The sequence below is a fragment of the Mollisia scopiformis genome (assembly GCF_001500285.1).
Source record: "Mollisia scopiformis unplaced genomic scaffold LY89scaffold_41, whole genome shotgun sequence".
NCBI classification, from domain to species: Eukaryota; Fungi; Ascomycota; class Leotiomycetes; order Helotiales; family Mollisiaceae; genus Mollisia; species Mollisia scopiformis.
Window position 1 is genome coordinate 188,928 of NW_017263621.1, and position 22,653 is coordinate 211,580.

At 48.4% G+C, this 22,653-nt stretch overlaps 9 protein-coding genes across 9 annotated transcripts; 4 read left to right on the forward strand and 5 right to left on the reverse strand.

The window, feature by feature from the left end:
• Positions 1 to 372: 372 nt before the first annotated feature.
• On the forward strand, positions 373 to 1,099 carry LY89DRAFT_692319 (uncharacterized protein; the record flags this gene model as incomplete). Its single annotated transcript, XM_018216513.1, has 1 exon — positions 373 to 1,099. A coding segment is annotated over exon 1 (326 nt), but the record flags the coding sequence as incomplete, so codon positions are not given.
• Positions 1,100 to 2,489: 1,390 nt separating this feature from the next.
• Positions 2,490 to 4,306, forward strand: LY89DRAFT_712477 (uncharacterized protein). Its single transcript, XM_018217983.1, has one exon. It carries the CDS (start codon positions 2,692 to 2,694, stop codon positions 4,129 to 4,131), a length of 1,440 nt encoding a protein of 479 aa, XP_018061060.1. The 5' UTR covers positions 2,490 to 2,691; the 3' UTR covers positions 4,132 to 4,306.
• A 180-nt stretch (positions 4,307 to 4,486) lies between these two features.
• On the forward strand, positions 4,487 to 6,011 carry LY89DRAFT_661730 (uncharacterized protein; the record flags this gene model as incomplete). Its single annotated transcript, XM_018212616.1, has 2 exons — positions 4,487 to 5,627; positions 5,676 to 6,011. Exons 1-2 carry the CDS (start codon positions 4,508 to 4,510, stop codon positions 6,008 to 6,010), a joined length of 1,455 nt encoding a protein of 484 aa, XP_018061061.1. The 5' UTR covers positions 4,487 to 4,507.
• A 919-nt stretch (positions 6,012 to 6,930) lies between these two features.
• On the reverse strand, positions 6,931 to 9,502 carry LY89DRAFT_692321 (60 kDa lysophospholipase-like protein). Its single transcript, XM_018216514.1, has 2 exons — positions 8,985 to 9,502; positions 6,931 to 8,622 (listed from the first exon to the last, which is right to left on the reverse strand). The coding sequence occupies exons 1-2, from the start codon at positions 9,136 to 9,138 to the stop codon at positions 7,028 to 7,030; spliced, it is 1,749 nt and encodes a 582-aa protein (XP_018061062.1). The 5' UTR covers positions 9,139 to 9,502; the 3' UTR covers positions 6,931 to 7,027.
• An 890-nt stretch (positions 9,503 to 10,392) lies between these two features.
• LY89DRAFT_404377 (uncharacterized protein) lies at positions 10,393 to 11,400 on the reverse strand. Its single transcript, XM_018207284.1, has 2 exons — positions 10,822 to 11,400; positions 10,393 to 10,773 (listed from the first exon to the last, which is right to left on the reverse strand). Exons 1-2 carry the CDS (start codon positions 11,232 to 11,234, stop codon positions 10,632 to 10,634), a joined length of 555 nt encoding a protein of 184 aa, XP_018061063.1. The 5' UTR covers positions 11,235 to 11,400; the 3' UTR covers positions 10,393 to 10,631.
• A 202-nt stretch (positions 11,401 to 11,602) lies between these two features.
• Positions 11,603 to 12,882, forward strand: LY89DRAFT_602809 (NAP family protein-like protein; the record flags this gene model as incomplete). Its single annotated transcript, XM_018210267.1, has 3 exons — positions 11,603 to 11,690; positions 11,900 to 12,673; positions 12,728 to 12,882. The coding sequence occupies 3 exons, from the start codon at positions 11,603 to 11,605 to the stop codon at positions 12,880 to 12,882; spliced, it is 1,017 nt and encodes a 338-aa protein (XP_018061064.1).
• A 681-nt stretch (positions 12,883 to 13,563) lies between these two features.
• LY89DRAFT_661740 (NmrA-like family protein) lies at positions 13,564 to 15,131 on the reverse strand (the record flags this gene model as incomplete). The annotated part of the gene is made up of 1 exon (XM_018212617.1): positions 13,564 to 15,131. One exon carries the CDS (start codon positions 15,129 to 15,131, stop codon positions 13,899 to 13,901), a length of 1,233 nt encoding a protein of 410 aa, XP_018061065.1. The 3' UTR covers positions 13,564 to 13,898.
• Positions 15,132 to 16,869: 1,738 nt separating this feature from the next.
• On the reverse strand, positions 16,870 to 17,271 carry LY89DRAFT_678568 (uncharacterized protein; the record flags this gene model as incomplete). Its single annotated transcript, XM_018213753.1, has 1 exon — positions 16,870 to 17,271. The coding sequence occupies one exon, from the start codon at positions 17,269 to 17,271 to the stop codon at positions 16,870 to 16,872; it is 402 nt and encodes a 133-aa protein (XP_018061066.1).
• Positions 17,272 to 20,941: 3,670 nt separating this feature from the next.
• On the reverse strand, positions 20,942 to 22,316 carry LY89DRAFT_404441 (putative riboflavin biosynthesis protein Rib7). The gene is made up of 2 exons (XM_018207285.1): positions 21,052 to 22,316; positions 20,942 to 21,000 (listed from the first exon to the last, which is right to left on the reverse strand). The coding sequence occupies exon 1, from the start codon at positions 22,113 to 22,115 to the stop codon at positions 21,285 to 21,287; it is 831 nt and encodes a 276-aa protein (XP_018061067.1). The 5' UTR covers positions 22,116 to 22,316; the 3' UTR covers positions 20,942 to 21,000; positions 21,052 to 21,284.
• Positions 22,317 to 22,653: the final 337 nt, after the last annotated feature.

Sequence of the window (22,653 nt, forward strand, 5' to 3'; positions counted from 1 at the left end):
CACGGCTTCTTTCTGCTTTTGCGACGGAGTTCGGCATAGGTACACAGAGAGGCGGTTGACTGCAAAGTCTCAAAATTTGACAGGAAAGATGAGATGAAATACACGAGTTTTCTTTCTCTATGGGTTGAGGGGTGCATGGATACGATGATGGCATTGCATCAGATATGGAGGCTTTTCTTCGATTCGGATACATACTTGCTGGGTGAGGGACATAATAGATAGCCTAGGGGAATGATATTAATACGACATATTCCTTTCAAAGATCTTGTTTGGACGTTGATATAAGGCTGAATGTCCAAGTGGCCATAACCTGATTTTCTTAGTGTCATTTACCATACATAGGGGAATTTCTGTTATTTTCAAACACACATTGTCCGTCATGCTATCAGTCTCCTAAGCGTGCCTAGATCTCTGCTTCTGACAAACTTTCTTCGCTTTCAGGGGCTTCAACTGGGCCTATAACGTGAAAGTCATCGTGGAACTTTAGAACATTGGTGTAAGTAATTTGCGTTCATTCAACGAACGAAAATATGCGGTGAGCCACAGGAACAATCTCAAATCTCGCTACCCGAAGCCTTCCCCCTATCCGTGTAAGCGAGCCCACCATACCGAACACTCCCTGCCCTGCCCCTCGCACGTGTTACACCAAGGCAACATAATCGAAGGTCCTCGAACCTGCAAGGCTCTGGGTTGGACAAACAAAAGCAAAAAAGGCGGCAAGCATCAGGCACTCGGTCCTATGCATAGACCCTTCTCCACACACCACCAACCACATGCAGCCCCGAAACCGCCACTCGCACCAACAATACAATACCTACAAATACCTCCTCTCCCCTCCACCTCTCCCTTCCTCTTGCTCTCTCTCCTTCCTCAGCTCCTTCACTCTGCCCGATCTCATAACCCTCACAAAACAGAGAGAGAAAACGAAAACCATGGCATCACAAGACGAAATCCTCCTCGCAGCAATCCTCAAACAAGTCACGGTGACGAAAATCAACTACGAACAGCTCGCCAAGGACATCGGAGCCGTGAGCGCGGGCGCGGCGTCGAAGCGCTGGCGGAGGTATCAGGGGCGGTTGAAGGGGGCGGTTGGGAGTAATAAGGGCGGGAGTGGGAGTGTGAGTCCGGAGAAGCCTGTGGGGGGGGGGGAGAAGGGGGAGGAGGAGGAGCCGGTTACACCTGTTAGGAAGATGCCGGGGAGGAAGGGGAGGGTGGTGAAGAGTTTTAAGGAGGAGGAAGAAGAGGATGAGGATGAGGGTGAGCAGGATTTTGAGGATATGGACAATGATGATGACGATGATGTATGATTGACGGCAACGCTTGGAGAAAAGCATACTGGCATGGTACTGTAGGAGGTGTTGGCAAGGCTGGGATAGAATGAGGGTGTCTACTTTGTCCTTGTGTGTCCAGGGTCCTCTAGACAATGAGATTGGAAAACGAAGTTGGATGCAGAAATATATCATATTCACGGCCGAACTTCAGATGATCGATCGTATATTTCTTCTTCGGATGGTCCGCGGTACATTCAGTACCCCTGCAGCCGAGTGGAGCGGGACCTGGTTCGGGAAGTGGCATTGAGGTCGGCATGCTTGGACAATTGCTCTTGATTTACGAGAATCTTTTGTGGATGAAAGCAGTATAATCTCGAAGCAAATGGGTCATGTTCATTGCAAGAACGAGACTTTGGATTCTGTAGAAGTCGAGCGGCATTGAACTTTGAGGAGCGGAAAGTGTAGCGGCCCGAGAAACATGCAATAAGAGAAAATAGCAAACAATAAGAGTTGGCTTGCAGTCATATGCACGAAACCGGTAGGCAGCAGCGCGGTATTGTGGACAGCAAGGATCAGCCTCTTTCATTTTGCGAATGACCTGTTCAGAGAGGGAGCGGTAGTGAAAATTCTTCAAGGACTTCTGCAAGTTTCTTTTCAATCATGATCGGTCCCCAGCTCTGCAGACTCCACTCGAACTATGTCTGCAGACAAATGTTATGGTGTGCAATAACCTAGTCCGACGGCTACTCGGCGCTTTTTAGGAATTCCTACCATTTTGATGCATTTGACGTCCGCCGCCACGATGAGAAATATTCTAGAGTATGCTCGGGTGCTTTGAATAAGGTGTTCTTGCTACAGAGCCTCTATTCTTCAACACAAGCTCCATTGACTCCCCGTTGGTCCCTTCGACTGTATGATTGATTGCATGGAGGAAGGGCTTGCAATGTCCCGGTAATACTTTGGAGTGTTTCAAATGCGCGGAGCCACAGTCAACGCTCAGAGGCTGAGCTCAAGAGCTTGAAATTTGAAATGTACTGGCAGTAGCACATTTCTGCTTTGATGATACTGCCGGCTTTGTGCACATTAAGGTTGTGATCGAAAGGAAAACGCGGCTGCAAGGCGATGCGCGTGGATGATAAATCTATGCACTACTGTGATAATCACACTCAGCGGAGAAGCCGGGCGAGCTAGAGAAAGTTCTTGTGCATCGTCATCAAACTCCTGTTCTGTACACATTGTTCTCAATTGTTCCCTTCGAACTACTCTCTTAAGGTCTCTGTATTGAATTCTTGAGCTTCAGTCTTGACACAAAATTATCCACTTGGTCGTACGTTCTTTTTCTGATATCTACACGCTTCGAGCTACCCCGGACAAAGTCCGTGCTAGTGGAAGCTTCAGCCGACAACATCCATCTTTCATCATGGCCGAAGTCCAGCCTCGAAAACAAAGCTTCACAACTCGTCTCGGTTTGGCTTTGAGACCGAAGAAATCGACCAATAGATTGAGGAAACAATCTACGCCCGAGGTCAAAATCAAAGAAGTTCCCCCACTGCCCCCAACGCCCCCAATTGGGAAACGGCTGCAGTATGGTGCTGTCTACAGACCCTCTCAGGATAATACCGACGAGCAGACTGGCGAACGTCGAGATGATACAGATCTACTTCATGGACTAGCACATCACGAATCTCATGACTCTCTCGATTCCATTGTCCAGTTAAAACGAGCTGATCTAGAGGCTTGGCGGCCACCAGGAGAGCCTCTGATTGCTAGCCTACCACCTGCTCTTTGGGAACTTATTGCATCCTTCCTTCCTCCCAGCGATATTGCGAGTCTGGCATTTTCAAGTAAAACGTTGGTGGTCAGGCTCAGTCTTAGCCCATGGCTCGCTCTTGACAAGCCCGAGAACCTCAGTGAGAGAAATACATTCTTGCAGCGGATGGACAATCATCTACCTGCTCATCTACTCTGCTTCGATTGTGGAACTTATCATCGAAGGATTCAACTTGGAGAAGAGAAGCTGAAACCTACGCTCGTATTCAATCCTCTGTACAATTGCCCAAGTATTGGAAAGCCTGGATTCGTACCACCCCGACTCCGCTTGACGCCTGGGAACACCCTCCCATACACATTTGTTCAGCTTGTGTTCCGAGCAATCAAGTACTCGCCCAACCATGGTATTGCTCTTTCTTCGCTCGCTCGACGATGGAAAGACCCCACAAGCGAATGGACGCATCAGAGTCGATACTATATGTACAAAGGACATCTCCTGATGCGAGTTGTAAGCCAAAGCTTTGCGGCACCAAAACTACCACCTAGCGGGCAACGTCACCTTCTTTATTCTCGAGAAGATTACACTCCATACTTTTCCTGCTGTGCACACTGGCGAGATGGCGAATTGATGAATATCTGCAAATGTGCTTTGGGACATATCCCAGAACAGAAGCAGTCGATTGCAACACAGCTGAAGCAGGGACCACAGATACAGATGGCTTTACGGCATGTGAACCCGATTGTCACCTTATGCTCCACTTGTCGACCAATGAGGCGATGTCCGGAGTGTCCCACTGAGTACTTGGTTGAGTTGAAGCTTGCAGAAGATAAGTTGGATCCTGTGGTGAAATTCAAGCAAGTCATTGCTGTGACGAGATGGAGTGATTTGGGTAATGGATCATCACCGTATACGCCTGAATGGACTTCTATCAATGGAGATGGAGAATATCACTCTTTTAATATGATGGGGAAGCGTGCTATTTCGGGGATTTTCGAGGCTCAGTCTGGAGTTACTATGCCGGGGCAGAGGATGTTGTCGTTGAATCCTAAGAATGTGAAATTGGGTGAAGATGGACACGGGTGGTATTGAAACGACTTTAAAAGAGTCAATTGTTTCATGGTGGACAAGACGTAATTCGGGTTTAATACAGATTGTACTTTCTTTCCACGAAAATTAATATGCCTTTCGAGCGGAGGTGCTCATAGAAGGCAGCATAACTAGCAAAAACTTCAAACCAAATTTTACTTATAATCATGGAAACAGGTTCTAATCTCCCGTATATGCGTCCTCCAAACTTAAATATTTGCTTCCTTACGAAGTAACCTTGTGGACAAAGCAGGTTCAGGCCTTCTGTGTGAGCTTGCCAAGAACTCAGGGTCTCCTTCACCGCCTTTGGGATCTGCCCCTCAATCAGCAGAATTTCTCGAGAGCTTTCAACTCAACACAACCTCCCACCGCACACAAAATGGGCAAATCAAAAGCCAAACGGAAATCGCAGATTCCTGCGATTGAAGGTCCCTCGAAGAAGCTCAAGACCTCCACAATCATCACTCCTCCTCCCGAATTAGATGCCGCCGAGCCAAAGACAATACAGAGCATCGGCCTCGCCACCGACGACCTTGAAATCGCTATTGACACTCTAAATACATTAGCAGAGAACCCAGCTGTCATCAAATCGAAAGCATGCAAGGATTTAAGGACAGCAGTCTACGAATTCCGACAAGCTTGTACTACAGGCTTCAATGCTTCTATTGACTCGAATCTCACTTCTCGAATTAGCGGGGCACTTGCAGACGGAGGATATATGGAGGCAAGGATATTGTTGGCGGAGATGAGGATAAGGGGTCAAAAACCAAAGCTGGGCGCTCTGTGTAGATGGGTCAGAGATCTGGATGTTGTGAGTGGGTTGGCAGAGCAGATTGCGGGAGAGACGAGGTCAAAGAGGGAGGAGGATTTACTGGTTGTTCTGGATGCTATCTTACGCCTCACTGGTCCGACTGATTATGCTATGGGAGGATCATCACACAATGGCCCAATTGTCCCAAGGCCGGTCTGGAATTCGAGAGATGGTTCGGAAAGGAGAAAGGTTTACGATAGTGTTCAAGATGGGACGATCCTGAGTTGTGTCTCAAAGGATATCAAGTCACAGTTTCGAACCATTGAAACGACTCCTGGTCTACTACGGAAACCTGCGAATCACCACCCTGCAATTCTATGGGCCTCGAGAGACGATGCTATCCAACTTTCACCAAATCGAACAGAAGCTACCCTTCACAAACACGAGATTGTGCCAAACTTGCGTTTGCTCAAAGATGTTTTGACACCGAGTGAGTGCGAGCAGATTATTGCAGCTGCAGAAACGATAGGATTCACGCCAGATGCTCCGATTCGTGCAGAAGGAGAAGAAATCAGTATCTTGGCACATAACTTCTATTGGATTGTCGATACAGCTTTCTGTACAAAGCTCTGGGAACGAGTTGCTGCTTTGGTTCCAAAAGATGTTGGTGGGAAGAAAGTCAGGGGTCTCAACCGCAGGTTCCGTGTCTATAGATACGTACCTGGTGCGGAGTATCGTGCTCATATTGGTTGGTTCCTCGCCTTTGCTCTTTGTTCCTAACTAACAAGAATCGCAGATGGTGCGTGGCCTCCTTCCGGCATCGACCCAATCAACGACACCTACATCTACGACTCTTCTCTACCAGATGCAAAGCAATCCTCATTGTTTACCTTCCTAATATACCTAAACGACGAGTTCGAAGCTGGAGAGACGACCTTCTTCCTACCAAGTGCAAGAGAGGGAAGCATGAATGCATACTCGGTCAAGCCTATACAAGGAAGCGTAGCAATGTTCCCGCACGGCGAGACGGAAGGAAGCTTGTTACATGAAGGTACAGGTGTTCGGCAGGGAAACAAACCATCGGCGAAGTATGTCATTCGTACGGATGTTTTGTATGATGTTGATACGTAATAATTTATATCATACATTTGCTGTTCGTTTTCCTTGGTGATAAGGCTCTTATTCAGAGGTGACTTTGCAAATCACTTCTTCTAATCCACACTCGCTGTCTACTCTTTCCAATTTCTTCGCAAGTGCCAAATTCACCTGATCAATTCAAACTCGACTTCAGCGAAGCGAGTCCTCAGAAGACGTTATCGGCTCCTTGTCGAAGCTTCGTCTCCCAAAAGGATTGCATTCGAATACTCGAGAGACTAATCCAATAATAAGAAATTGTTTCTAATCCTAAGAAATACGTCAAGAAAGAGGGCCTTTTCCTTATTTCTGTTAGCACCACGGCACATACTCCGAAGCCAATAATGCACTTGTTATGGAAAGGTAGGTAGCAGATGAAAGAGGGCGAAGACAGACATGCACTCATCCCTTTTAAGGCTTTTCAACATTGTTTGTTCTTGAGCTCGTCGAAATTAACCAATATGAGCTTACTGGAGAGACTTTTCTTGCATTCTTTGAGTGGCAAGGCTCAGAGCTATTGGATCGTGGGATACCTTTGATCTTGGTGAATCAGATACAAGGACGGAAACTCGCAAGGGAAGCTCGAATTTATTCGAACATGTTTATATAGGTAGTGTATGCAGGTTCCAGCTTTCTTATCGTAATGTGAGGGAAATATTGCAAATGGATTCGTTAGATGATGAGCAATTTTTTGGCAGATTACTTGAGAAAGGTGGTTGAATGCATCGGCGAATCTTCGGACGGCTTCGCTTGAAATAAGGGCATGGTTGAGGGTGTTTCTTGCTTGAGCTTTTGGACTCTGTTGTCAAATCAGCTTTGCTCCGTGGACTCCACCTGATTAAATTCAAGTAGCATTTGGATTTCAGGAATTTGAGGACATTGAGGATTTTTATGATGTTTTAACATTTCATTTTAAACTCCAATACAACAAAACTTAGGTATCAACGCTAAAGAAAGATGGCCACCCATCAAACCCACTTTCTAACAAAATACCACCTCCAACTCCTCCCCACCTCAGATATCAGAACTCCCATCAACGTGGCTACCAACCGTCCCATTCGGCGGCGTAACAACATGCCCATGTCCATTCCCATTAGCAGTATCACTCAAATGCCCATTCTGCAACCCATTCGCATGATCACCCGCACGTCCATCTCCGTTCCTACTCCCCAGCCAACTACTCCTCGTGTCCGTAGGCGACAGTTCCGCGCCACCATTCCCTTCGATGTCGGTACTGATATGTCCATCCACGCTCCCCAGCCTCCTCACCCTTTCCAACTCTTCCACATGGAGCAAAGCACCGCTCTCCTCTAGCAGCCGCACGATCTCCGTATTGCCCACCTTGACAGCTAGATAAAGCGGTGTATTGCCCGCCAAGTTCCGGACATGCACGCTAGCACCTCTCTTCAACAGCTCTCTCAAGACCTTAGAATCCGGCCCCACGGCAGCAAGATGCAACGCCGTGTTCTCTGCGTAATCCTTCGCGTTCAATAACCCGTGACTGTCAGCATCCAGCAGCGAAACAACGGTCTCCACATCCCCCTTCGTAATCGCATGGCCCAGTGCCGTGAAAGCAGTTTGGTGGTTCGCTATAACAGGTACGTCGGACCCGGGATGCGAGAACGAGGTAAATGACTCCTCGGTCATTTCCCCGCGAATAGAAAGTTGCATCTGCGTCGTTATATCCTCGTAGCTTAGCCCCGGTAACGCTAACAGGTACGACAATTTCGTCAACGCAGCCTCAGTCGTGAGATCGTGGCCGAATACCACGCCAGCTTGTCCCAAGGCGGCGCCTGGAGCGTATAAAGGCGACACGAACCCCGATTGGCATTGTGAGACATTGACGATGACTATCCCGCGCGAGACGGCGGATTTTATCACCCGCGTCATACTGCCGTCTTCGCCTGTGGGAGCATTCCCCGCTCCGAACGTCTCAAGGATCAACCCGCGCAGATTCGGGACGTGCAGGACCGAGTCCAGCATCTCGGGTTTGATGCCGGGGAAGATTCGGAGGCAGGCGACGTGGGCGGTGTCTAGGTTGGTCTGGACGTCGAAACGGGCTATGGTTCTGGGGCGGCGGATCAGGGTCCAGTTTACTTCTGCGCCGAGGGCGGAGGATTTGGCGAGCGGTTCGCAGTTGGGTGAGGCGAAGGCGTCGAAGGATGTTGCGGATACTTTGGTGCAGCGGTTCCCGCGGTAGAGGCGGTGGTGGAAGAAGAGGCAGACTTCGGGGATCATGAAGGTTCCTGCTATGATGAGGGAGCCGAGGAGGTTATCTGTGGCGTCTGATTGTAGGGCGAAGATGGAGGCTTGGGAGCCGGTTAGGATGACGGGTTTTCCGAGGTGGGAGAGCATGAAGGATAGAGCAGAGGAGGAGTAGGCGAGGGAGTCTGTGCCGTGGAGGACGACGAAGCCGTCGAAGAGACTGTAGTTTCGTTTGATTGTTAGGGCTATTTGGGTCCAGCCTGCTGAGGAGATGGAGGAGGAATCTAGTAGGATGGGAAATTCGTGGAGGGTATAGCGGACGTGGCGGGAGTAAGTGCTTGGTGGGGTACGAAGACTGGGGAGGTATTCTTGGGTGTTGTCTGAAGTCATTACCGGGAGGGGATCTGGTGGAGTCAGTTGAGAGAGACATGAAGAATATGGTATAAAGTAGTATGTTTCAACAAGTGGAGAGTGATTGTCTGAAAGGGTGAAAAGCAAAAGAGCAACATAACAGCACCACGTTGAGAGACAAGTAACGACTTCGATACTCAAACGTCAGAACTCCAAATCTCCCCCTTTAGCACTCGCTTCCCTTCAGCCTCAAGCGAACCACTGAGCTCTACTTGAATGGCCGTCCTCCCACGCTGACAGCAAACTACTGTTCCCAGCCGAAGCAAAGTACATACATGCAAGGACCCGCAGCCCTACCACCCCACACTCACTCGAAGCCAAAATCAACAACAAAAGACCCAACAAGTCGACGTACCAGGATTACTCCCGTCATTAAAACTCGGCCGAGGCGCCATGCCCTCCTTGAGGAACCCCCTCGCGGGAACCAAGCCCGCGGGCGAATGCCTCATGCAGATAGTCCCTCCCGTCATGATGATCAGGACCCGTGCCTCGGGGTACTGAGTGGCCATCGTTTCAGGCATCGTGGGATCCTTGCTTGTGGTCGTTGTGCCCCCCGCGTTGAGCCCGGATTGAGGTTAACGATGTCGGTTTTCCCCCGCGCTTTCGATGAGATATGTGGGCGCTGACTGGTTGGGTTTAGGCGGGTGACAGAATGAAAGGGCGGTGGTGCGTGGGTGGGAGTTAAATATAGATTGGGCTTTATAAAATAAATGGTGAATGAGAACATGGGAACTCGCAATGGAAATGAAAGAAAGGGTTCTTATGAGAGATGAGATGGAAAGAGATAAAACGTTCATGTGCGCCCAATGAGCCAATGCCGTCAACGGACGCGCTGTGAGAAATCCGTTCCAGGAATTTTTCTCATTTTTTTGGAGCCGAAGAGGGCCCAGAGGGTTTTAAAGGGGTAATGGATTGGAAAATTTTGATCATGGTGCGAGATCACGGTCGCGATGAGCAATGCTTGGGTGTGAAGGAAATATTGAGTTTCTCGAGGCTCCGATGTTCGGGAGATGGAGGTGTTTGAGGGGTCATGATGTTAAGGCGAGGATTTGGGGATGTTTTGATGATGAGAGGTTACAATGCTCTGGGAGAAGCGAATGGCGATTGTCGGGAATGGACTCGGATACTAAGGTTAACGCTGTGATAAATACGGCAACCGCGTTCTTATTCTTGAGAAGCATATTGTCAGTTCTACTAAGAGACTTTAAGGCCATGCATGATCTTGTTTCCGTGTAGAATTCGAGAATCTAAGTGATTGGGAGTCTTATCCAAGAAATGATACTAAGAGCGTCGGACTGAATATCCAGAACTTGGATGAGTGTCTGTGATTATTGAACTGACAATTAAAGATTGATTGATATTGTCGATGGCTTGAACCGAGTTTCGGGACAACTGGGGTTGGGTTATCGTGAATCGTGTTTGTGAAGTCCATTACCATTACCATTGCGCTGTACTCTAACAAAGCATCAGAGCTAGAATTTTGCTTGGATGTCGGTAACAGCTTCAATAGCTTGAAGCTCTTCATGTTGGTTTCTCTGAAAGTGATGAGAATTTTAATACTGAGCCACGAACTGGTCCGAAATGTCGATATACTTACCCAGAGTGCAATCTTCTCGATATTCTAATAACGGAGAATAGAATAATCAAAGCTCATGAAATCGTCCTGCTGTCCTCGAAAACGCATCGTGGCACGAACAGCTGTTGGTATGTCATCGAGGTCACTCGGCGATGTCTCCAAATTATAACTGCATCTGAATCCACTCCCCAGCTCTGGTTCTTCGGTCTCTCGATACAAATTTAAATGACATTATGTTTCTGCTGTGCTCCCTAGTTTCGATTCACCATCCTCATCCGGACACCAGATCATCGTCGACATCTCTGAGTGGATTGTGTCGCTGCGGTCGGCACAGAGCAGAGACCTTCGAACTCGGATGGAACACAGGCTTCGGACGCCTCACCAATAAAGGCACCTTTGCGTCATGCCATGCAATCCCGTTTAAGGTTATCCAAGAAAGAAAGAAAGAAAACCACGAACCAAGGAGAACCGGGGCTCCCGTTTTGACTTTGCAACTGTTTTGCATCTGCTCGTCTGTTGTTCCTTCACCTCGGGGATCCTCGACGTTTGCTGTGTGATCGATCGTCTGCTGGAACCATGAGAATTTCTTCGGTTCACCAGCAATCAGCTTGCTAACTTTAACCCGCTCTCGGGTCTTTTCCATCCTGATGATTGATCTGATAAGAATAGAACCCTCGAGTGCTGTACAGGAGAATGAACGGTAATGTAATGTCTGGTTACGGTGCAGTCGTTATCCTCGGAAGGTCGGCTCCTTGCCAAGAACCACTCAAGACGGGTCAGTGACAATCTAATCAGCATCATATCATGGACCGTCACTCGTCTCTCGAATCTCCCAAATCTCGTCCAACATTTTCCCTCTGCATCTGCAATCCTCCTCATATCGTTCATTTGCATGTCACTGTGTCTTCCTCTCCACGCTGTCGACCCTGGTCCTGTCTTACTCCATACATTTAACCTTACACTCTTCTCTCCATCTCCATCTCCATCTCTTCCATAAAAGGCGCCCTCTTCCCCCGAAAGTCTTGGCATTTGTCTCCTCCCTAGTTCCGGACTGCCTCTCTCTTCCTCTTCAAATTTCCACCTCCCTCCCAGGCCTGTCTCGCCGTTCCGCTCACCTCACCTCACCTCACCTCGCTTTATCAGATCCTCGCCCTCAAGCCACCAATTCACGCAACACAGTGACATACCTCAGGACCCCCCCAACGCGAATCCCCGTTTCGCAGTGACATTTTCTGCATCCGCCATCAGATAAAGCCAACAATTACGCCCCTTTTCTCTCGAATCTGCACTTTGAGGCCACCGCAATTTCAAACCGCCGTTCTTTTTCGCTCGCTGCTGCATGAACAGCTGCTCCCCCGCGAATGCACCACCAAAAATTCGCCTTCACAACCGCAGCCATGGCCGCCGCGTTGGAGGAAACACCTGTGTCGTATGAAGACCTGGCCGATATCGAGAGGGAATTCGATGATGTTGAGACTGAGATCAGTGAGTTGGTTTCTTCCTCTTTTGTTTTTGGTTCGTGTGGTATAAGCCTATGGAAGAGCGGAGTGTAATCATATCTGATCATCAACTTCCTTGTCGCGCGCCCAAAATTCACGGTGGTCGCGATTCATGAAACGAGCGCAGCTTTATCAGATCAAAACATCTTTGCAAACAGTGGCAGCAAAAACAATTGCTAACCATCCAACGAATAGTCCGCCAACAAGTCCAACTCACAACTCCCCTCTACGAACGACGGTCCAAAACCGTATCCCAAATCCCCAACTTCTGGCCTCTGGTCCTCGAACAAGCTCCCTCAGACATAGACCAATACATCCAACCGTCCGACTCGGCGCTTCTCCTCTCCTCTCTAACCTCACTATCCGTCTCACACTTCGAAATCCAAACCGAGAAGCCCGATAAATGCATATCTCGAGACCCGCGATCCGTGTCAATACGCTTTGAATTCGCCGAGAACGAATACTTTGAGAACAAAGTCCTCGAGAAGAAATTCTGGTACAGACGGAGCAAAGACGGCTGGTCAGGCCTGGTCTCGGAACCCGTGCCTATAAAATGGAAGAAAGACCGCGACCTCACCGGCGGATTACTCGACATGGTCGTCAAAGCGTGGGAAGTTGCACGATCTTCTCCTCCCGCTCTCACGAAGACAAATAAGGGCGAGTTGACGCCCGAGCAAAAGGCGCTGAAGAAGAAGATCGAGAATACGGGTATGGGAGGCCTGAGTTTCTTCGCCTGGTTCGGCTTCATAGGACGGCACGTCTCGGCGGAAGAGAGCGCGCAGGCTACGGCGCTGGAGAGGGAGAAGAGGAGTAAACGGGGTAGATCACATACGAGCGATAGCAGCGAGGAGGAGGAAGACGACGAGGAGGATGATGATTTAGGCATGAGTTTGGAGATCTTTCCCGATGGCGATGACCTCGCTGTTGCGTTTACGGACGATCTGTGGCCGGGTGCTATTAAGTATTTCAGTGCGTATACCCCTTCCCTCCTTCTCCTAATTCAATATCCTAACACCCCTCCAGCACAAGCACAAGAACAAGACGCCCTCTCAGACGCCGACTTCGAATCCGACGACGACGACGACGACGACGAAGCCGACGAACCGGCCTTCAACTCCGGTGCTGAAACTGAAGAAGAAAACGGCGGTCGCCCGACGAAGAAAAGGAGGTCTGAATAAATCAATCGTCCCTTAACCAAAATCTAGATAAATCAGAGCGTGGAGAACGAGAAGCATATACCCCGAGGAAAGAGGCGAGATGATACGGAACTGGACTAGCAAATGAAAGAAATGGAAGGGAAAGGAGTTTAACGGAAATTTTATCAACGGCGAAAATGGCAATGGAACGGGATTGGATGCATGCATGGTATGGTATGGAAGGACGGGAATGATGATACACACGCGAAAGAAAGAATGGATGGATGGATGGAGGTGAGTGTTGTGCAGATAATGTAAGAATAAATAGCATAAGGTAGCTACGTTACGCGAGGGTGAAAAGGGGCTTGAGGGGGCCTGCTTGTCTTAGCTAGCTTCGAATGGATGGAGGTTGAGTGTCTGTTTTGTGGAATACTCTTCTTGCTCTCGATTTACCTCTAGATATGTCCTATCATGAGGATCTGGAGGACTGGTTGATTGCAGTATCCTTCCCTTCAGTCCTCCTATTATTGGCTTTCCATTCCAGTCACAAGTAACATAAACAGCACCTCACGAAGATACGATCCCAAAAACAAAACATCAAAGCACGCATATCTCCATTCACTCCGTATCATTTCTTAACGCATTTTGGTATCTAGCAAAACTCACAAACAACCACCCAACCAGCCACCCACGAGTCAATCCATGCTGTGCTCTGAATTACCATGCTATTTTTGCTGCACGAGAAAACCCCCCACCAAGCCAAACCAAACCAAACCAAAACCCAATCCACGCAATGCAATGCAACGAAAAGTTTCAAAGCTAGCCGCCCAAGATATCAAATGCTACCGCCCATTCCCGTTTTTGGTGTTCGTCACTGGTAGACATTATGTATGTAGTGTGTATGAACGCTTTTCCAATATCTGTGTTTTATGCTCCCGAGGCCGTTTCGTCGTTGTTCGTGAAGAATCTCTTTGCATCTGACCTTTCCTCGTCCGAATGTCATCTTAGAAGGGCATAACAGCGAAAGGTCGAGATGTAGACAAAGTGTACTGCTGCTCTCAAGCAAGCCAACTTTCCTCTCTTCTGGCCGGTGTATTCTCTCCTCCTGTACCGGTCCCGGAATTCAATCCTCCACCCATGACCAACCCATCGTCCTCGTCGTCATCGTCATCATCATCATCGGCTTCTTCTAGGTCCCCCTTTTCCAGAACTCCGTCTTCTCCATCCGTCTCTCCATCAGGTTCGTTCATCCATGTAAGTCCGTTCGCAGCTTCTTCCAAGGGGAAAACCTCTCTTGCATACTCCTCTAGGCCTCGATAACCTTCCCATAACGCCATCGCTTCATCCGGACAACTGTCTTCAAGTTTCCGCTCGCCGAAATAAAACGGTTGCTTCGACGGGTCCTCTCTGCCAAGTGCATACATCTTCTCCAACGCCAGAAGCTGCTCCCTGTATCCATTTGGAATCTTGACTTTAACGTCGATCTTGCTCTGCAGTTTGTATCGAACCGGTCGTCCAACGCCGCGAGAAAAGGCTCGACATGCTTGTCGAGGAGATAACATTTCGTACGCAAGTGCTATCCTCTCGCCATTACCCCAACGCGATGTCCCGTCTTTAATAAGCTGTAATACTGCGGGTCCCACATCGTGCTCTGCATCCAACCAGGGAAGCGGCACGTCAGGATGGAATGGTGCCGTCCAGGTAAATGATCCGTCTTGTTGCAACTCCATACAGAAGAGCGGATACGGAAGTGAGGTGAAGTTGTTGTTGTAAATTCCGGTGTAGAGAAATGTTGTCTTGGGAAGCAAGGAAGGAAGGGAACGAATATAGGATGCTATCGTCTCTTTGCAGCTCCACAATGGTAGCGAAGGCCAACTCTCGTTCTGAAGATGGTGGTTCGGCATGGAAGAATAGATGTAGTGCTCGATTCCAGCAATCACCGCTGCATTCGCCAATGCCTTTCCAATGGCAATCTCGTCTCCCCAGAAAGTGGTGTTGATGAATGCCAACTGTGCACCATGATAAATTTGTCGTATCAAATCATGGTTTACTCCCGTATCGGACGGTGCTAATGCTGGACTAGCACTGCTGGTCGATGTTGGCTTCGTATACAAGTCCCCAACAATGACAGTCACGTTTGGAAGGGAAGAAATCTCATTTGCGACGATGCCATCAAGATTTCGAAGTTGGGCTCGAACATGATATCCAACAGCGGATGCCACTCGAATGAAGGAAGCTGCTTGTCTGCCAGAGGAGTTGACAACAGCAATGGTTTTGCGAGGAGTTGGCATGGGTCGTTTTTTGGGGCGAGAAGAGTGGCAGGGCGAGGTGGAGTAGTTCGAGTAAGACGGATGTTGGACAGCTGTCAGTCCTGACAGTGAAAATGGGTCGGAAGCGAGGTCTGAAGAGGAAGTGCACGGTCGATGCTTGAGCCTGTTGGTGGAATTATCTTCAGGAGGAGGATCGTGGTCTGTTTGATGTCTAGGTCTGATTGCGAGAGCAGACCTTGGAGTTGCGGAGGGCATGGATGGGGTTGCTTGGTAACCGCGTTCCTTCTTTTGTCCACGAAATTTCTCCTTTGAAGTGATCGATGTCTCTTCCAATGAAAAGACCAAATTGTCTCTTTGTTGGGGAATTCAAGCCCCCGCCTCCACAACAGTTGGCGTGATCCTTCCCCTCCCACTCACGTCTTTCTGCTTCGCTTGAAATTGCCTGCCAGTGAGGAGATCAAAATTCGAAGGGGTCTTGCTGACTTCAAATGCTCAATATTTTTGACTTTGGGCCACTGATGAAATGCGGAGCTAGCTCCTAAATGATCCCCCTAGCTGCTCGGAAGCGGATGCCGATCAATGCACCACGGGATGCTGCAATAGTGGGATAGGATGGGTTCTGGAAGGTCTAGGTTTTTTGTTTTCCCAGCTCTGACAAAGGTTCGATGGCCAGTCCCAAAGTTCAACACAGACTCTCCTCAGCTCAGGAACCGGTCGACCTGTTCGATGACGCTGTTACCTGTTGGGGTGCAGTAGGCCAATCGGAATGTGGAGGATAATTGATCTAGTCTCTTGAACTTGCAGGCGGTGAGGAGAACCCTTAATTCTGATGTCCCTGAAGTTGACCGATGAAAGAAGACCGTGATATCCACTTGATACTGCAGAGCTCGTCTGTAAGAGAGAAGGGATGGAAAATTTTCTGCGGCTGCTGCTTGCCTCGGTGCGCTGGCTCGATGTTGTGCGAGGTGAGAAGCGTCCGTTCTGTGAATGACGTTGGGCCAGCTGCTGTTATGTAACAGTATGAGGAGGGCTGCATTCGGCACACTGCAGAAGCATTTGCTCGCTGTATGTTGGAATTGCCTGACGAACGAAACCTAAAGATCTAGATCTTGAAGTACTTGATGATTTGACGATCTGATGCAGTGAAGCAGAATAGGGTTTGAGTGTGGCTGCGGCGTGAGGTGAGGGTGTGAGTGAGATGAGACGAGAACCAAGGAGTTTATGAGTCCGAGGGAACCATGAGAAGAAAGTGGAATGAACAACACGGAAGTAAGAGAAGGAAAAGGAAGGGGAGATGGGAGATATAAAATTATTGCCTCAGTCCAATTTTGCGAAGGACATGGAATTGTCGGGTAAGAGGGAAGGAAGGAGGGGAGTCGTCTAGCTCTCTCTCTTGCTTCCTCGAGCGTACGGATAACCACTTTGACAAGGCAGGTGCTGCTGACTCGAAAACCACGTGCCGGTGGTAATTGCGATATTGCGCCTGTTTAGGCGTCACTCTGCTGTCACCATCTGCTCACTTGTGCCTGAGTCCTTATCTGCTACCAATTCCAACTCTAGAAAGCGTGAAACCTGGATGGCTCTATTGCTGGCTCCTGCGCCGTACACCGGGTATGTTGTACAGTACATTACATGTACCCTGACGGTCAGAGCAACATGCGACGACGGCCACCAAGAAATGCACTTGCTGGTGCGTCCCCATTGGTGCCGCGTTGCGATCCAGAAGAGATTATTTCAGACACTAACTAGCAAATACTGCTCATCCAAGTGTTGCGTGTGAGTAATAGCGGTCTTTTGCGTGCGCGCTTGGTGGTCGTCCCCAAACCCCATTGGATCCATTTAGAGAAAAATAAGAAGAAAATGCCCTCGGTGGTCCCACCAACTCGTCTACCCCTACAGAATCTTCCAGGTGGCATCTGGAAAGTGGACCGCAGGTACAGGTACAGGTACACACGGTACTACCGTCCTGGACCCAGCAGTTCGAGCTCAAGGTTATATGCCGGCCAGGAATGAAGTGTGGAGTGGCTGTCGCTGTAGCCCTACTGTACTCCAGCATGGGACATCGTGGATTCGAGCAGAGGGCGCGCTTGGGAAAGCCATGAGTAAGGGAAACGTGTTGGAGGCACAGGCAAAGGCCCTTCAGTGGAGTCATCCCAGCCATGATGCAAGGTGGTGGCTGGGAAAGGATTTTGTTTTGGTATGTTGCATGTTACATCTTTGGGATTGGCACTTGATAGCGGAGCGTATATTGACTTTCCGTTATCTTTTTTCCTTTGCGGCTCATCAATGCTTGGCTCCTGCAGATATCTTGATCCCAGGCATTACCATGTCTCACATTAGAAAGTCGGTCTGATCGGGTTCATCGGACTGACTGCCGCGATGCCTGACCTTGGAAGGTCTGATGATTCTGACGACAAGATAAGGGTAAAGAATCAATGCCGGTATCTCCTTTTCGATCCTACTCATGGAGGTCACCGATGTTCGGACTTCGTCACCAAGTGAGGGAGATTGCGTGAGCCGGCAATGGACTTGTTGCTCCGTTTGAAAGGAATTTCTCTTGACGAGCTGACGATGATGCAAGTGTCATGGCATGCGCTTTAATTTGTTCAACTTACGTAATCTGCCGCTTCCATCACTGGTACTCTTGACTTCAATCGGTCAAGTCCTTTCTTTCTCCAGCATCACCGAGAACAGAATGGTGATCTTCATGCTTGACATCAACAATATTCTCCGTCCAATCGACTTGATTCCAGGGAATGTACCCTAAGCAACATCACTACCGTCAAACAACGTCTCGCAAGAACGCCAACACCAAATCCGCCATGCTCTGCTTCTAAGGTTGATAACTGGATAGCGGGAACTTGGCCGACGGCCAACTGGTGAACCCCTCAAAACGCTTCGACGCGGGGCAAGCGTCACTCCAGACCACATTGTGCCGTCAGGCCTTCATGCTGAAGCAAATATCAACCTCACCGTCTTCCCAGCCCGATCGCGAATTCAAGATCCATTATTACCACCTGGTCCACGTCCCAAAAAGCAAGCAAGACGAGCTGCAGGTCCACCAACGAAAGTTTCCCAGACCTCACACCCTGGTTAGGAGGCTGCTCGATATTCCCAACCTGCACGAACTAAAGCAATCCAAATGTCAGAAAAACCTGGGGTAGGTTAGCATTGGGCCATTCCTTCGAAACCGTTTGTTTTCGGTGTGCGGCATGTTGAATTCCGATGACATTTCTAAATATATGCTCGAGATAAGATCCAGACATTTCCGCGGAAGCAACCTTTTTTGCAAAGAAAAGTGTTGACGCGGCTGAAGAGGATGAAGCTCGATCTGAGTACGCCATCATTACCCCGCATTCCGCTATGGCTGCAAACGCCACTATCATCAGATATGCAAGTGCATCGACAGATATGGCAAAATAACCCCAATCACGATTCTATGCAGGTGTATACGCGTCTATTGGAACAGTCCATTTATGCAGGCCGATAGCTTATTTCATGCACTGATAACCACGAGTCAAGTGTGATTTCTTCCATGATGCAAAATTGCATCATCATAAGAAGTTTATCACAATAGATAAGGTATGCCTCCAAGGCGGAAGATGCATTTCAATTTTCATACGCTTCGAGATGAAGCTTCACCGCTGTTGAAATCAATATCTTGCCAAGCACAGCTGAGTAAAGTCTCTGCAGCTGTTATTGTGGCGTTCTCGGATAAGATTCCGAACCAGGCCTCACATCTGCATTGGAGATCTTGAAAATCAGGGTTGAACATGTTGGACATAGAGAATAGAGAAAATTCTATGACCTCCCCAGATATCCAAGCGAGATCTTCTGCGAATTTCTCTTCTATACCCAGGAAGGGTGAGTGTAAATGGACATCGAGACTGGAAAGCACTCTCGTGGTTTGGTGCAACGAGAGCAAATCCCATGGTGCGGAAGAAAAGCCTGTGATCCGGTCTAAGTTCGAAAAGTTCAATCAGCGTAGTCGTCTTTTTATTCGATAAGGAGTAATCTCCGGTGCTCTGGCGTACTTCTCTCTCTCTCTGTTCCCACATATAGAAGATCTCTCATCCTGACATGCATGGAGATCAATTTGGAATAGGCTTTATGACTGGCTAATGACGAAAAATAACAGAGCTACCTGCACATATCGTGAAATGTAGCTTCCGGAAGCGCTTGAACTTCATCTTGGTCTTGTCTCTGCTTTCTGGTCAATAGATTGGCGTGCAACGAGAATATCTTTCAGTGCAAAAGGTTCATGGTCTTATCTATTGATCGCTACTGAGAGAAACCTTCGTCACGCATTTCTATGCTATTGTGAGAACTGGTTGGCTCAGGTTCACTCTCTTGTTGAGGAGCCCTTTCTTGCAAAAACCACGTATCAACGGCAGCAGAAATGTTGGCCTTGGCTCTAAACAATGGATATGTCTGGGATGTTAAATTCTCGTCCTTGAAATTCGGAATTTATAATGGCAATGTCAGATGTTTACATTTTCCGCGGGGGGGAGATCCAAACTACCGCAGAATCTGACTTGCAAGTCAAGGCCTCGATCTGGCAACGCTCTAAAGATTTGCAGCTACTCTTCTACGAAATACTTCACATCCGCTGCTATAATGTTTCGGGCGACAGTCGAGTCCAGTGGCAGTAGACTAAACGCTGGCTGAATAATATGCTCAGCCCGACTTGTGGAGAAAAGGGATATACTTCCTTTTCTATCCTATCATGCAACATTAGAAGAACACCATGTTCCAAACAGTAACTGTACCAAGAAAACAAACACCCGAGCGAGATAATGCTGCGCGATGCTGACCATCAGGAAGAGAACACATGAATAGAATGAGGAACACACCGATTTTGGCATCTTCTGAATACAAATGAAACTCGATAATCTTCGCACTATACTTCAGTCCACAATGATCGTGAGACCAAAAGTTCTGCAACGCCTGATAAGAACCATTTCAGAGTAACAGCTTTCCTCGCGTTTCGCGCATTTCGCGCAAGTTGCGCAATCTGCGCCATCCGCGCCGGCATCGATAAAAGTCACGGATATTGATATGGTAGATGCTACCTGCAGACTCATTTCACAAGAAATGGCAGTTCTAGGTCAAGAAAAACATGCGATAAATTCCCAAGAAATACGGAGCGATTTCTGTATCAATGGTTACTTCCTTGGTGCTGGGTGGTACATGCAACACAGGTTTTCAGAGTAAAGACCTTAAATGTGTGACACGATGCTTGCTGTATTCTTCGGTCTTTCTTACACTCGCCATCCAAGTATGTGTTTATGAGCGAGAGCTTCCCCAAAACAGAGGGCACTTTAGGCTTGAAGATCTAAAATATTGAGCGGTGATGCACGACCGAGTTGATGAGTCGTTGCCCTCAAACACACCAACGCCTACCACTACCTACAGACTTCGAAAGCGGTGGTCTTATACTTCTGGACAGAAATAAAATGACAACAGTCATACCTTGCTCTTTATTATTTCCAGGTGTCTCCTTTCTTTCACGAGCCCACGTTCTCTGTCAAATTATGTGAGACTTGTGAATACGAAAGGAAGACCAATTCACTGTACGACAATGGCCATTTTCGCCATCCTCATTCGCGTTGAGTGGTTCATGGAAATTGCTCTTCTTAAGGTGATCAGATCAATGTTTCCTCTTGAGATAACTTCATCAAAAGTAACATGGCAGATCTGGGCACTCAACCATGATGGGGCTCGCAAGCATCAATTATTATTGTGAGATCTTTGTTCACACCATAATCACAAATCTGTGCACCAAATGCTAACGTTTTTATGGTTGCAGTTACTTATTTCAAATTGTTTGGGTCTGCTTTGTGGCTGCTGCAATAGCTGAAGGACTTTGGTTGTCAAGGCCTTCAAGGATCTGAGAGCTTCATCAGCACAAGAACTTGAGAAATGGGGATCCCGTCTATACCTAAGCTTTGATTTACTTTGATGCCCATAGGCTCCGGTCGTGTGAAGTCATCCCAATTCCGGCAAACCATGCCAGTGAGGCTGCGAATAGTAACATGTCGAGTATTATGTCTATTGTGTCTCGGTTGTATTCAATGCTCTCGAGCAAGCAGTTCAGTTGGTGAAGTCCTTTTCGTCATACTCAAACGACTCCCTCCACCCCTGTCCCAAGAGGATACTTTCCATTTCCAGCACTCATGACCTGAACAATCCACAGAGAACCACGTCCTCGCCAAAAGGATACCACCGAGCATTTTCCAGACGAGCAGCAGGAATCGCTCTTCCCTGGTCGTCATGTCGTCTGGGTGGAGATACCACCACTCCTCCCTCCCCAAGCCAAGTAGGAGCAATAGTCACAATGACCGAGCTGATGACTGAGAAATACTCAGGAACCAACAACGAATTGATGACGGCTCCACCGCCCTCAATCATAACGCTCTTCAACCCCTCCTTGCCCAAAGCCTCAAGTACATTCTTCCAGTCCAGTCTGTGACTACCGGTATCCGTAGTGTTGACATTGACCGTAATAAATTTCCCTCCAGCAGCATTCAGAATAGCTTCCTTATTAACAGGAGGATTCGTGACTCCCGTAATAATGTAAGGCGCCCTTCCCTTGCCCTCGCGACATAGCTGAAAGATCTTATTATTCTCAGTAAAATGCCATCGTGCCATCGGGTCAACGATAATCGGCCGTGGTTGACCATCCAATCCCTCCCCGCCGTATCCCCCAACTCCCTCGATGCGGCAGTTCAAACTTGGATTGTCTGCAACGGCTGTTCCGACTCCAATCAAGATTGCATCGTGTCGAGATCGTAGGTAATGTGTCATCGCCTTTGATTGCGGACCGGAGAGAGCCGTGGGAGCACCAGGGGACAGGGCGAGTTGGGAATCGAGTGAGGTTGCGAAGGTGACGGTAGTGAAGGGGAAGGGAGATGGATTGCCCCGATCTTTTGGAGGGAGGTGAGGCTCGAGGAATGAGCGGCTCTCTGCGGGGAAGTGGAGGACATCTCGAGGAAGAGTAGCCATGCTGGCTACTGTTCTGCAATTGGGGTAGTGTAGCTTGACAGAAGTTTTGGTTGTGGAGGTGGATGGAAAATCGAGCTGATGGTGGATCTGTAGACTTGTCGACCTAATAGTTACCTTTGTGCAAGGTTTCTGCCCTACCCCCTCTCATCATCATTTTAACAGTGAATTGAAGTGCAGGTTGATCGCTGTAACATCTTTTCCTCGTCTTTGAGCTTTCAGTCGCGGGGTTAACATTTCGCCGATGGATCCGGACTTACTCTTCTTGGTTAAGTGCGGGGTTGACTTTTCAGGGGAGCATAGAAAATGTCCTCCTTCTTCTCACAAGATGCAAACAAAACAATGAAAGCTTTTGAATCTCACTCCTCAGATGTTTGAACGTTGCATAATAACTGCTCTTGCTCGGATATCAAGTTCATATATCACAAAAAGGCATTTTGTATGCTCAAGTGGGGAAGTCTTTGAATGCAACGCATTACTCCCTCTCTTATTTGCGAGGACATGGCTACAAACTCCTCCTCATTCCCAGCTATAACTAAGT

Coding starts and splice junctions, on each gene's coding strand:
- LY89DRAFT_404377 (XM_018207284.1), bottom strand. CDS start 11,234: ATGCCAAGACTTTCGGGGGAAGAGGGCGCCTTTTATGGAAGAGATGGA. Junction 10,774..10,821: donor AGACCCGAGAGCGGGTTAAA/GTTAGCAAGCTG, acceptor TCATGGTTCCAG/CAGACGATCGATCACACAGC.
- LY89DRAFT_712477 (XM_018217983.1), top strand. CDS start 2,692: ATGGCCGAAGTCCAGCCTCGAAAACAAAGCTTCACAACTCGTCTCGGT.
- LY89DRAFT_692321 (XM_018216514.1), bottom strand. CDS start 9,138: ATGGCCACTCAGTACCCCGAGGCACGGGTCCTGATCATCATGACGGGA. Junction 8,623..8,984: donor TAATGACGGGAGTAATCCTG/GTACGTCGACTT, acceptor TGACTCCACCAG/ATCCCCTCCCGGTAATGACT.
- LY89DRAFT_404441 (XM_018207285.1), bottom strand. CDS start 22,115: ATGGCTACTCTTCCTCGAGATGTCCTCCACTTCCCCGCAGAGAGCCGC.